At 53.3% G+C, this 13,362-nt stretch overlaps 1 protein-coding gene across 2 annotated transcripts in view; it reads right to left on the bottom strand.

Moving 5' to 3' along the window:
- The window catches only part of LOC102874073 (neuron-specific protein family member 1-like), a 29,597-nt gene that overhangs the window by 16,017 nt on the left and 218 nt on the right, over nt 1–13,362 (bottom strand). Inside the window, exons 2-3 of one of the 2 annotated variants that reach the window (XM_006893578.1) lie at nt 12,981–13,134; nt 5,023–5,139 (exon numbers count right to left, since the gene is read on the bottom strand). In XM_006893578.1, coding sequence (XP_006893640.1) covers nt 5,023–5,139; nt 12,981–13,109 — 246 coding nt within the window. In that variant the 5' untranslated portion in view covers nt 13,110–13,134. Of the gene's footprint in view, nt 1–5,022; nt 5,140–12,980; nt 13,135–13,362 lie in introns of those variants that run through there. The other variant, XM_006893579.1, reaches the window with a different exon arrangement.

The raw sequence follows: 13,362 nt of genomic DNA, 5'->3' as shown, positions 1-13,362 counted from the left end.
ACAGGACAGGACCGGGTTCAGGTATCCGTTGTTCTTAGGGTCCCTGTGTGTCACACCGGACTCCACGGCACCGAACAAGAACAATCACCCCCCAGCAAGCAGGCAAGTGGACCAGAATGTCGCTTTCCAGGTCAAAAGGGGGACTAGGAATACAGAAGCTTTAGCTCTGAGGTCTAGCCTACAATGTCCCTCTGGGTCAAGCGGACCAGCGTACATGTGCCTGGGGCCACCCACCATGGGTCCTCAGACAGGTCACCCCCTCTGCCGAGGGAAGTGACAAGTAGCACAGGTAAAGGTGTGAGACACACCTATGCCCTCATTCAAAAGAGCAAAGCACCACCTGACCCCAAGCAGCCCTGTGGTCCACAGCGTGCTCCTAGGCTGGCTTTCAGAAGTAGACTGCCAGGCCTTTCTTCCGGGTCTACCTTGGTCTGGAAGTCCTGATAAAACCTGACCTTCTCAGCATCAAAGCAACACGTACCATACACTCATGTTCATTGCGGCTTTGTTCGCAATAGCAAGGAGCTGGAAACAACCCAAGTGCCCATCAACAAACAAATGGATAGAGAAGCTGTGGTATATTCACACAATGGAATACTACGCTGCATTGTAAAACAAGGAACTCATGAAATATTATGCAAAATGGATGACCCTGGAGAACATTACGCTGAGTGAAATATCTCAGTCACAAAAGGACAAATATTGCACAGGGCCACTGTTGTAAAACGGGACTGACATCAGGGTTGAGGGAAGACAGAAAAGGAGGGGAGGAATGATGTATATTGCATTGAAACAGATGAGGGAGAGAACTGTTTAAAAGGGGCATATGAATGGGCATTCTTGTCATTACAGAAGTCCAGAGTGAAGGCTAGACAGTGGAGTGGACTTAGGGGAAGGGATTGCATATCAGTGAAAGAGTTTTTCTTTTTCTTTTCTAGGAGAAGAGTGAATTGGCGGGGGTAGGGGGGGGCTGGGAGACCAGAGCAACAATGAATGACTGGAAACCCTAAGTCTCTGTAAATTTTCATCAAAATTAATAAAGAAATTTTTTTTAAAAGCAACACATATGCTCCATGGACAGGTGGGCAGTGAGTGCTTGCGGTACACTGGCCAGGAATCAAACTAGATCCCTCCAAAGTCAAGGACAAAGTGGGGCTGCCCCCTTGAGGGCAGGTGTGACCTCAACTAAGGTCACAGATGCTGCACCCCCGACTGTCCCTCTGCAGACACAAGCAGGTTTACGGACAGGGTCATCGGGGGCTTCTCTCATCCCACAGTCTCCGAGCTCTCCCTTCAACACCTGCTAAGACATCCTGGAAGATGACGGGCAGCTGGCCCGCTGGGACAGGTGAGGACGCTCGCTTGGGTCCCCTGAGCTCAGATCTGGGCAACGGGAGTCAGGGAGCCACAGCTGTGGGCCCCAGGTGGCCTCGGAGCCCTGGTGACCAATGTGCGTCACCTGGGCCTGGGGACGGCTCAGAGAAGCGCAGGGAAGAGCACAGGCAGGTCACAGAGGGGGATGGACGCTGGACGCCCTCCAAGAGAAGGGCGTCGCTCACGTGAGAAATGGCAGCACCCCCTTGCCCAGGTCTGGGGGACAAAGCTTACATGAGACCATCACCCACGCTGTGACCTTGACGTCCAGATCATAGCTGGAGGCTGGCGTGGCAGCGAGGGAGGGGGCAGGGATCCAGCCACCCGTGGGTGAACCCACCAGGCACAGCCATGAGCCAGGCGCTTCAGAAGAGTAGAAAAGTAAACCCCAGCAGAGACCACTCTGCATCTCTACTCCCCCATCTGTAAAATGGACTACATGGCTGGTGCTGACCACAGGGCTCGGTCACCGGAAGGACTCAGAAGGCTGACAGACACATGGTCACACTGACTGTCTTGGGGTCAGGCCTTCCTCACCCGGGATTGAGGGGCAGTGTGCCCCCCATGGGAGGAGGGTACTGCATCACCTGCCCAGCCTTGGTCCCATCTCTGGGCAGGGACTGTCCCCAAGCCTCCTCTCAGATGGGCATGGCTGTCTCATGGCTAAATCTGGGCGTCGGAGCGGAGAGCGGGGATGTGAACTCCTAGCCCCCCTAACGTCCCGCTCATGTTTCCAAGCAATGGACAACTTTTCACCATTGTACCGTCACAATGTCCCCAGTGGTCCCCTCAGAGTCTGGGAGGAAGGCCACCAATTTGCCTTCTCTCGCGAAACACAAAAATGCAGCTTCAAGATCAATATTCCATCTTACTCCTCAGCCATCACAGCGGCTTCTGCCCATGAGGCCACCCACAGCCTCCTCCCACCCAGGCTGGCTGGGGCCCTGCCTTTCCCCAGGGAACCATCCAGAACGAGGCTCCCTCCCCTGGGCTTTCCCAAGACACCACCATCGCCGCTGACCCCACACACCGACCAAGCCGGGCCAACACCGCTTACACCAGGGGACATCAGGAGGCCTGAGCACCGGACTCTGGGACAAGATGGCCGGGATCGATCCTGGTTCAGCAGTGCCTGCGCCCTGCCCCAAGCTGCCCAGCTGTAAAATGGGCAGCCCTTCAGCTCCTAAGGTGGGCACTGAGGGGATCCCTGGGGAAGGGCTCGGGACTGCAGTCCAGGCTCTCTCCAATGACACGTGCTTCCAGGAGGGACAGACCACAATCAAACAAGGCTGTGCCCGCGGGCTCTCAGGCACCTTTGTCAAAGGAAGGCTGTGGGTGAATTTCCCTGTTAGAACACTGGACACAGCAGAGTGAAGGGATTAAAAACTCCAGATCAGGGCCATCCATTTTTAATAATATTACATGAGTTCCTTGTTTTTCAGTGCAGCATAGTATTCCATTGTGTGGATATACCACAGCTTCTCTATCCATTCGTTTGTTGATGGGCACTTGGGTTGCTACCAACTCTTTGCTATTGTGATCAAAGCTGTGGTAAGGTGTGCATATATCTGCTTGGGTGGTGGTTATGGTCTCTTTGGGGTGTATTCCCAGTAGTGGAACTGCTATCTCTATTAGTGGAAATGATATCTCTGTTTGCAACTTTTGGAGAAAGCACCATAAAGCTTTCCATAAGGGTTCCAGTTTCTCCACAACCTCGTCAGCATTTGTTGTTTGCTGTTCTGTTAAATTTTGCTATTCTTACTGGGGTGAGATGATTTAAAAAAAAAACAAAAACAAAAACAAAAAAACCCAACAACCTCCAGATCGGTTACAAGGCGAGCACAGAGCTCCCTGGACCCACTGCTGCATGGGGGTCCGATGCCCAGCAACTAGCCGTCAGGTGTCCACGGCTGTAAATCGCAATGAGAGGTGACTGCCCATCTTTATCTCAGGTCAGTGCATTCAAACTGCCAACCTTTCAGTCAGCAGCCAAAAACACACGTTACCCACTATACCAGCAGGACTCCGCCCTCTCGCCAATCCCAGGAAACACCCCAAGTGAAGCCACAAACAGAAACGCCCACGCACGTCGGTGTCACAGCAACACTGTTCACAGGCGCCCGACGGTGACGGCTGCGCGAGGCGCCACCGGGTCTGCACGGATGCACAGTGACCTCAAGTCCAGTGGGTTGAAACCCTGCCCAGTCCCGTGCCGGCCTCACGGGCTCTGTCTTGCTGCAGCCTCTGTGTCAGCCCACTGCACTGAGGGTCCTCTTCTCATGACCCCACCAGCTGTTCTGTGGGGGAAGGATGGACAGTCTCCTCCCCTGAGATTTGCTGCCTCTGAAAACCCACAGGAGGCGAGCTCTGGTGGCCTAGTGGCAAGAAGCTGCACTGAAATCCCAGAGGCAAGCGGTTCAAATCCACCAGATGCTCTGCTGGAGAAGGAGGGGGCAATCTCTTCCCGTACCAGTCAGATCCGATTTGATGGTACACACACACAAAACAAGTTGAAAATAATTTCTAAAAACCCACTGGAAAGTCAGCTCTGGGTCCGTTATGACTCCATGCCACACCCCAACTTTCTTTACTACAGTCCCATGGACCACCAACAATACCAACAGATACGTCTTAGAGAAAACTCTGCCAGAATGTTCCTTGGAGGCAAAGACGGAGAAGCTTTGTCTCTCAGACTTTGGGCATGTTGCTGGGAGAGGCTGTTCCTTGGAGAGGGACATCATGCTTGGACAAGTTGGTCAAAGAGAGGAAAACCCCCAACTGGATGGACTGACTTGTGACTGCAGCAATGGGTATTTATTTCAGAAATGACGAGGCTGACACAGGACAGGACAGACTTCGGATCTGCTGTTCACAGAGCCACGAAGGAGTCGTACTTGACTCAGTGGCACTTTACAAACAAAACAAAGTAAATATTTCAGTAAGTACCAACACTTTTCCAGCCACAGGCCACCGTAACATCCATCCATCAGCGGAAAACGTGTTACATGCATGCTGTTACTGTTGTTGTTATGAACTGTCAAGTCAGAACTGACTCACAGCTGACCCTCCAACAGCTTTTCAGAAAGTATCACCCAGGAGGAGAATGCCCATCTGGGGGATTTGAACTGTGTGCCTTTGGGGTGGTAGCACAACCCTTTACCACTGAGCCACCAGAACTCCTTGTTCTGTGCCTGTCGTGGAATACCCTAAGTCATTCAGAGAACAAAGCTCTGAACACACACACTCTCCTTAAGTTACTGAAGTGCATAATAAATACAGTGTTATCTTTCTTGTAACAAATACACAAAGGATAGAAGCCCTTACCTAGAAACCAAAGTCTGTAAGTGGATAGCAGAGGGGGGAGGGGAGGATGAGGATGGCAGCCTGACCTGAGAAATGTCACTGGGAGCTGGACCTGGAGAAATGGCTGCGCTGGTGTGCGGTGTGCTGTATTTTTCACCACCATAAAATTAAAGCCAGAAATGACAGACTCAACAGCACACCAGGTGTGTGTCCGGAGGCTGCCGGTTCCAGGCTCAGCCCGGGAGCAGGTGGTGCATCCCGCTCCCGACACCCCACACGTCACCCCTGCAGTCAGCAGACCTGCCTGCGTGGGAGCCATGTCTCAGCGCCCCCAGGACCGCTCACCTTAAACCTCTCGGTGACGCCCTCGGTGACGCTGACGGTGAACTCGGCGATCTTGGGAGGACGCACCTTGCCCTTCTTACGGTCCGGCTCATACTCGGTCTTCGTTTTCACCACCACCTTGTCCAGAAATCAGACAGACAGACAGTCAGTGGGGCAGAGAAACGGAGAGGCAAAATGTGGTGGAGGCCATCCTGGCCGAGGATGCTACAGAACCACCCTAATCAAAAGGGGAGAAATGCAGAACTGAACTTAAAAGTCTCAAGGAATAGCGATTTCCAGGAACTCTGGAGGCTGGATGAAGCCCCCAAACCAAAACCACTACCCTGAGATAATCTTTAAATCTTAAACCAAAAACGTCTTCAGAAAACCAGTCACTTAACTAGTAAAGAGGGTCCGGCTTGAGCACTGCTCCTTTAAGAGCAATCCAGGTGGGATCGATGTGACAGACGCAGCTGGCGAGGTGACACAGGAACCTTGGTGGGTCTTGAGATTGTGTTAATTGGGGAGGAACAGCTCAGAGAGGGCTGAGACCACAGCTGAAAGGACATAACAATGCAGCTGTGCCTGGGGGATCTCCCACTGAGAGAGCTCTGGTGGCCCAGTCCTCCTCAGGACCGTTCTGCTCAGCCAGGCACCACACCTCCTCTCTGGCACTCTGAACCCCCCTGCAGCTCTGAGGGAGAAACACAGGCAATCTCCCCTCATCGGATCCACAGCTCAGAACCCAACAGAAGGTCAGCTATGAGTCGGACCCAGCTGAACAGCAATGAGAGCTGTTGTGCAGTTTTGGGGGTTTGCTTTTTTTAAATTTTTTTACTAGTTTTTGAAAAATTCAAATACAAATTCAAACCAATTCTTTCCATTTCCCTTGGGCCTCCCACCCCCATCAAACTGTGCAACCCAATGATTAATCCCCCCTTTCCCCTGCACATCCATATCCCTCTGCTTCCAGCCTCTCCCACCCCTCCTGGATCCTTATACTCATTCTACAATAACGGTCTTATACAATATTTATCCTTGTGGGACTAAGTTAGTTCACTCAGTATAATGCTCTCCAGTCCCTCCCAAGTTAGGTAATAATTTACAAAGTTATTGTCCTGCATGCCGCATAGTATTCCATTGTGTGAATGTACCATGATTTCTCAATCCATTCATTTGTAGTTGGACATTTGGGCTGTTTCCATCTTCTTGTGATGGTGAATAATGCTGCTATGAACATTGGTGTACAAATCTCCATTTGTGCCTCAGTTCTCATATTCTCAGGGTATTTTCCAAGTAGTGGAATAGCTGGGTCATATGGAATTTCTATGTTCAGCTTTTTGAGGAAGAACCAAACTGTCTTCCAGAGTGGTTGTACCATTTTGCAACCCCACCAACAATGTATAAGAGTTCCTTTCTCACCACATCCTCTCCAACATCTACTACTTGCTGCCCTGTTAAACTCTGCCACTCTCTCAACAACAAAAATTTTAAAAATGTACAGCAATAAAAATGTGGAGTAATCATTGGCCATCAAAGGCCACTTCAAGACACAGCCCTCTAACAGGACGGAGCAGGACTGTCCAGCTAGGTGGTCCCAGGCTGGGATCTCTCAACGAACTGACCTTTTCTCCCCCAAATCTGCAGGTGAACTCAAACCACCACCTTTCACTTGGACCACTGGCCCACCAGGACTCCTTTCCACACTGGGGTCCATCCATACAATGGAATCGCTCACAGTTGTAAGGAGGGATGAGCTGCTCGGTCCATTCGTTTGTTGATGAGCACCTGGGCTGATTCCAACTCCTTGCTATTTGTGAACAAAGCCGCGATAAACATGGGTGTGCATATATCTGCTTGGATGTCAGTTATAGTTTCTTCAGGGTATATTCCCAGTAGTGGCATTGCTGGGTCAATTGGTATTTCTATTTGCAACTTTTTGAGAAAGCGTCATACAGCCTTCCACAGTGGTTGTACCATTTTACACTCCCACCAACAGTGGATAGAGAAGCTGTGGTATATTCACACAATGGAATACTACGCTGCATTGGAAAACAAGGAACTCATGCAATATTATTCAAAATGGGTGACCCTGGAGCACATTATGCTGAGTGAAATATCTCTGTCAAAAAAGGACAAATACTGCATAGTGCCATTGTTGTAGAATGGGACTGACTGAGAAAAACTGGATAAATTATGTAGACTGCATTGAAACAGATGAGGGAGAGAACAGTTTAAAAGCAATATATGATTGGGTATTATGGTTATGATAAGAGTCCAGAATGAAGGTTGCTGAGGGTGGGGTGGGGGATTGTATCTCAATGAAGGAATTTTTCTTTTACTTTTCAAAGAGAAGAGCAAACTGGAGGGGGGGATGGGCAGGGAGAAAAAGGCAACAATGAGTGAACAGAAATCCAATGTCTGCAAATGTTCATTAAAATTAATAAAATAAAAATTTAAAAAAATAAAACATGAGACGAGATGAGGGCCTGATACACACCTGACAGGGACTAAGCCTGTTGTTGTTGTTGTTGTTGTTGTTGTTGTTGTTACGTGCCGTTGAGTCGTCTGTGACTCATAGCGACCCTATGTACAGAACAGCCCTAAACCCTGCTCTGTCCTGTGCCAATCGCATTGCCTCAGACACACCCATCCCGATTACCCCAGTCACTGAATCAATCCACCTTATAGAAGGTCTTCCCCTCCTGCGCTGTCCCTCCACCTTACCAAGCATGATGTCTCTCTGCATGCAGAAAACCAGACCCTTGGGGCCTATCCACCCCACAACTGCCCTCCAGGACAGAGGAGACCCACCCTCGGTGCTTCCAAGGCTGGAAATCTCTGTGGAAGCCCACCGTCCCACGGCTCTCCCTCAGAGTGGCGGGTGCCTTCGAACCGCTGACCTATCCCTAAGCCCAATGCTTAGCCCACTACACTACACCTAACCCACTGGGCCTACTTGCTGAGCAAAAAAAGATAGTAACAAAGAAGGGATAGTGTAGAAGCTCGTTTACGTGAAATAAGCAAACAGATCTCTCTCTCTCTCTCTCTCACACACACACACACACACACACTCCCAAGGTGACTCCCTGCGGGGAGAGGTAAGAGATGGGGCATTTGGGGTGGAAGTGGGCTTCTGAGTTAAGAGAAATCCTGAATGTCTCTTTAAGTGGTGGGATATTTTGGAAAAGGATACGGAGACTGAGGATGCCAGTAAAGACCAGAGTCAAGGTCCAGCAGTGTGGACGCGGTGCTGCGGGCTCTTTCAATGTATGTTCATCACGGTGGGGAAAGAGGGGTTTTTTCCAAGGCCACGGCTGGAGGAGCAAGCAGCCAAAGCAAGCAGAGACTGGCTGCCGGTCAGCGTCCTAGGCTCCATCCACCCCTTCTCTCTCAAACCCTCCTACTGCTCAAGCACCCCACAAAAGGGTCTCCGCCCCACCCCTCAACTCGAAGGACGCCTGGCTGTCCGGCTGCGGCCTCAGCTGCAGCCCCTGGGGCCCTGCTCACTGGCACGACCTAGCTGCCAGCGACTGTTTACCTGTCGGTCTCCCGGTGGACAGAAGCCCTGGAGGACAGCATCTAAGACTTCAAGTCTCCAGGGGGGACAGGTGCAGAGAAGGAGCCAGAACCCAGGGGCGTTACCAAGTGACAGTGTCCTCATCCGGGGAGGGGCCCCGTCCAGAGAAGATGCTCCTGTGAGGGGGCCCCAGGCGGCAGGGCAGAAGCCAAGCAACTCAAGTACCACCTGGCCTCGTCTGGTGCTTCACATAGAAGCTTCCAGAAGCTCAAGATACTACTTGCCTACCACCCCGTGCAGCTGCTTCCTCTGTGAGGGGTGCCTGTCACCGGCTGAATTGCGTGTCCCTCAAAGAGATGTGTCCACTCGGCTGGGCAGAGAGTCTCAGGATAATGTCATTATCCTGCGTGTTTTACCTTCTCTGATGTTAATGAGACTGGATGGGAGGCAGCAACAAGATGACGTAACCTTCCCGTCATGTGCTCTGAGTTACTCAGCCAATCGGGGTGAAGGGATGATTCAGGTGGGTTGCGGATCCTTAAATCAGTTCACAGCCCCAATCTGGAGGGTAGTTGTAAAGACAGATAAAAGAGGAAGAAGCCACCAGAGATGGACTCCAAGTGGGGACATTCCTGGACCCTTCCTCCCACCCAGACCTGGCCGGAGCCCCACCCTTTCCAGAATCATCCAGAACAAGGTGGGACCCCCCCCCCCTTCTCCTGAGCTCTTTCTCATGCCACAGCCTCAGGGTCAGAGCAGGAGGAGGGGTTTGAGATGAGCACGAGGCTTGGCACAGCCTGGACTTGGACCCCAGCTCTGCCACCTGCAGCAAGGGCTGCACTGTGCCTCAGCTTGCCTATCTGTAAAATGGGCTACACTAACAGAACCGACCTCTTGAGACTGAGTGCTGGGGGGGTTCGATGCCCTCACCTGTGAGCCGAGACATCAGGAGGGGACCAGAGGAGAAGGTGGCCCATACCCAGTGCCACTAAACCCCAGTCAGGAGCCCTGGACCCTGTGGCCACACACATGGCCTCCCTCCCCAAAGGGTGACTCAGCCAATGTGGACAAGGTAGGGGAGTGGTGAGAGCTTGAGTCGGGGTGGGTGTCCCCAGGAGGGCCTGTCTCTGGAGGCAGCCCTGGGCGTCACACTGTCCTCCTCAAATCCCTGCCACACCTGACTCACCAGATGACCCTGGGCTCACACTCGGCCACATTAAACTTAAGAATCCTTGTCCACCAAAGGAGATTAATCAGAACTGGCTTTGACAAGCAGCACTGTGGCAATTGGACAATTACAACAGACTTTCAAGGGGTGGGAGAAAAAGAAGAAAGAACTGCGGAGGAGGGTAGAGAAAATAGTGCAACAATGAATGAACGAAAACCCAAAATCTCTGTAAATGTTCATTAAAATTAATAAAATTTAATAATTAAAAAAAAAGAATCCTTGTCCACAAAAGAGACAGCAAGGCTTATCACATCATGAGACTGAGGACAAAAGGGCAGCCGTGTCCAGACCTGGCCTGGGTGCATCGCCTGGGACTCTGTGTGTCACTGTGTCACTAGCAGGCTGAGTGGCGCAGGCAAGCCCCTTACGCTCTCTGGGCTTCGGTTCCCACAGCTGTAAAATGGGGCTAATACTGGCATCTACTGAAATGCTGACTGACGACAGGAAATTGCCAGGCTCTTCTTTCTGGTCTTGCTGCATCTGGAAGGTCGACCTGCTGAAGCCTGCTCTGCCTGACTGCAACCCACATGACAGGTGGTGGATGAACATGAGGTTCATGGCTGGGGTTCAAACCTGGGTCTCTTGCATAGAAGGTGAGAATTCTACCACTGAGCCACCCCTGGGCCCGAGCCCGAGTATCAGAGGAATGGAATCCTGGCCAGGGATGGGGAAATGGTCTCATCTACACTGAGCATGTTGTTAGGAAGGCCCAGCCCTTGGAAAAAGGCATCATGCTGAGATAGGTGGACGGTCAGCGAATGAGAGGAAGACCCCTCAACAAGATGCACTGACACAGAGACTGGAACCATGGTCTCGAGTCTGTCAGGGATGATGAGGCTGGCACAGGGTTCAGATCTGTTGTTCACAGTAAGTTCCTCTAAGTCATGGTCAACTTGACAGCACCTCCCAGCAACAACACTGCTGGGAAGCTCTGGTGGCCTCGTGGGTGAGGAGCTGGGCTGTCAACCCAAAGGCACATGGTTTGAATCCACCAGCTGCTCCGTAGGAGAGAAAGTGCAATCCTCTCCTGTACAATCTGCTGCCTCTGAGAACATGCTGGAGGCTCTGCTCCGAGTGGATCCCGACTCAACAGCACCTAACTCCACAATCCTGGACAGCCTGGAGAACAGTGCCCAGTGCAGGATGGGCAAATGCCAGGTGGGCCGGCCGCTGGCAATGCCGCTGACCGCTCGCCTACTGTCTCCGAGGCGCCACACACAGACTGGAATGTTCGCATCCCCATTCTCCTGCCTCGCCAGCCCTCAGAAGCCATGTGCCCTCGGGCAGGTGACGTCACCTCCCAGAACCCTGGAGTGAGCAACACGTCCTGCTGCTTGGTGAAGAGAGATCTTGCAGGAGAACAGGAAGGACCGAGGGGCATTGTGGGAGCTCCTGCATCCCGGAGAACTGGAATCTGCAGTTAAGTGACCTTGGCCGTGTCCTGGTACAAGCTGAGACAGTTTCCTCACAGGTCAACTCAGAACTCCTGGAGCCCAGCCCTCCACCCCCGCTAGGATTCCTGCCTCGGACACATTCCTGGTACAACAGCTGAGGGCTCAACGCTAACCAGACCAGAAGTTCGAACCCACCAGTGAAAACCGGGAGAAAAGACCTGGTGATCTCCCCAAAATACTACACCCTGGAAAACCCCATAGGGGGTTCTACTCTTGACATGAGTTCACAGAAGCTGATATCAATCCACTCTCACAAAGATTACACCCGAGAAAAACCTCATGGCGGGTTTCTACTCTGTGACATGGGTTCCCAGGAGTTGAGATTGAACCTAGAGCACACCACCATTGAACCAGGGCAATCCTTGCCAGGTAACTACCCTTTGTTTGAATGCCTCCAGGGACGGGAGGCTCATTACCTTTCAGGGCTGTTTAAGGTACTAAAGCTGGCTGCACAGAGAGGGCACTGGAACAGGCTAGGGGTGAAGGGGTGGAGGTGGGGAGGCAGCGCAAGCTGAGGAAGGAATCAGCTGATAAGGTGCTACCAGAGCTTTGCAGCCTCAACACTGGGCTAGAGGATCCGGGGGGCCAGGGGGGCACTGGGCGAGCCTGACACCTACAGGGAGGGGGCCACCCCAAAGTCCAGCCTGACTGACAACAGAGAGTCCCCACTTGACCAGGGGTGAGCCAAAGACATCCACCAGCTCATCCCTCTTCCACCAGGACTTCCCTGTACAGGCCTCTAAATCCAAAACGCAGACAATAGAGTCGAGGTGAAATCCACTTGGAGGAGCCTTTTGAAGGGCCCACATCTCAAATGACAGAAGATCTAAACTCACCCAGGGGCCATCCTCCTGTCCCTACTGTGGCTCCAAGCCTTCCCAGGCCAGCAACCAGAGGAGACACTAAAGGGGCGGGTCCAGGGCGAGCTGCAGGAGCCAGGGTGACTGGTCTGTGGGCAGCAAGGGGGCCAGAGAGGACTCTGGCTTTATTTTCAGACCTAGAGGCAATTCACATTGCATCTGCCTCTGGGTATCAAAAAACCCAGTCTTAACAGATAGACTTGAGGCACTTGGGGACCTGACGCATTCCAGAAAAAGAGGGTTTGTTATTCAAATGCAGCCAAAACACGCTTGAGGGGGACGCTGCTGAAGGTGTCCACGGGGACACAGGTGCTCAGGTGAGGCTGGGTCTCAAGGGATATTTCACCGGAGAAACAAAGGGAGGAAGGAGCTGGGGGAGGAGGAGGCCCCCAGCGCACCCCTTCCAAGCACCAAGTGTCCGTTTGGTCCATAGACTGGAAAGGGGTTGTGGGTGTGGACGCCTCTAAGGAAAAGCCATCTGGTCACGGAGATGCCCCCCAAAGCGAAACAGAATGGGCCTAAAGCTGCACCCCAACAAGGGCACACAGTCTGGCAGCGCCTCGCGCCTCGTCTGACCCGAAACCATGATACCGTGGGCTGTGACGGACTAGGGACCCAGGGAGAAAAAGGGGTCACAAGGAGCCAGGTGAGAGACAAGGACCTCGCCGAGACTAGACACCCCCAAACCAGAACGAGGTCCCTCCCAGAGCCAGCTCCATTGTCAGGAGAGAGCCATCCCCCGGGGGAGGGGGCCCCCCATCACCCAATCCCGGAGGACGCTGCCTCCCGCGCCGCCCCGCCTGCCCCGCGCGCCCCCCGCGCACGCGGCGAGCTTCTTTTGTTGCCGCCGCCGCCGCCCGGGATTTCGGGGTGCGCACCCGGCCGCGAAGGGGCGGGGGCGCCGGGGAGCCCCTTACCTTGTCCGGAGGCGGGAACTGTAGCTGATTGACGTCCAGGGGCGTCATTAGGGGGATGGTGTCGAAGCCATCCTCCAGCAGCGCCTGCTTGGTACCCTTCTCCGCAAAATTGTTCCCCAACTTCACCATCGTGCCGGGGGACCGAGGCTGCCTCCTAGGGACGCAGGGCAGCGAGTCACCGCGCGCCAGACCCGCACCCACCCGTCGCCCGAGGAGGGGGCTTGCCCGCACTGCGCCCCCCACCCAGGTCCACGCGCCTGCCGGCCCCGCCTCGCCCCCGAGGGTCGTGGGGACGCGCGGTCACGGCGCGATGGGGGCTGGGGTGCTCTGCCCGCCAAGAAGCCACATCGCGGGACAAAGCGCCCTGGCTGGGGGAAGGGGC

Source organism: Elephantulus edwardii, unplaced genomic scaffold (assembly GCF_000299155.1).
Source record: "Elephantulus edwardii isolate Elephantulus edwardi_28Jun2011 unplaced genomic scaffold, EleEdw1.0 scaffold00129, whole genome shotgun sequence".
Taxonomy (NCBI): domain Eukaryota; kingdom Metazoa; phylum Chordata; class Mammalia; order Macroscelidea; family Macroscelididae; genus Elephantulus; species Elephantulus edwardii.
This window is presented reverse-complemented; position numbering and strand designations above follow the sequence as displayed.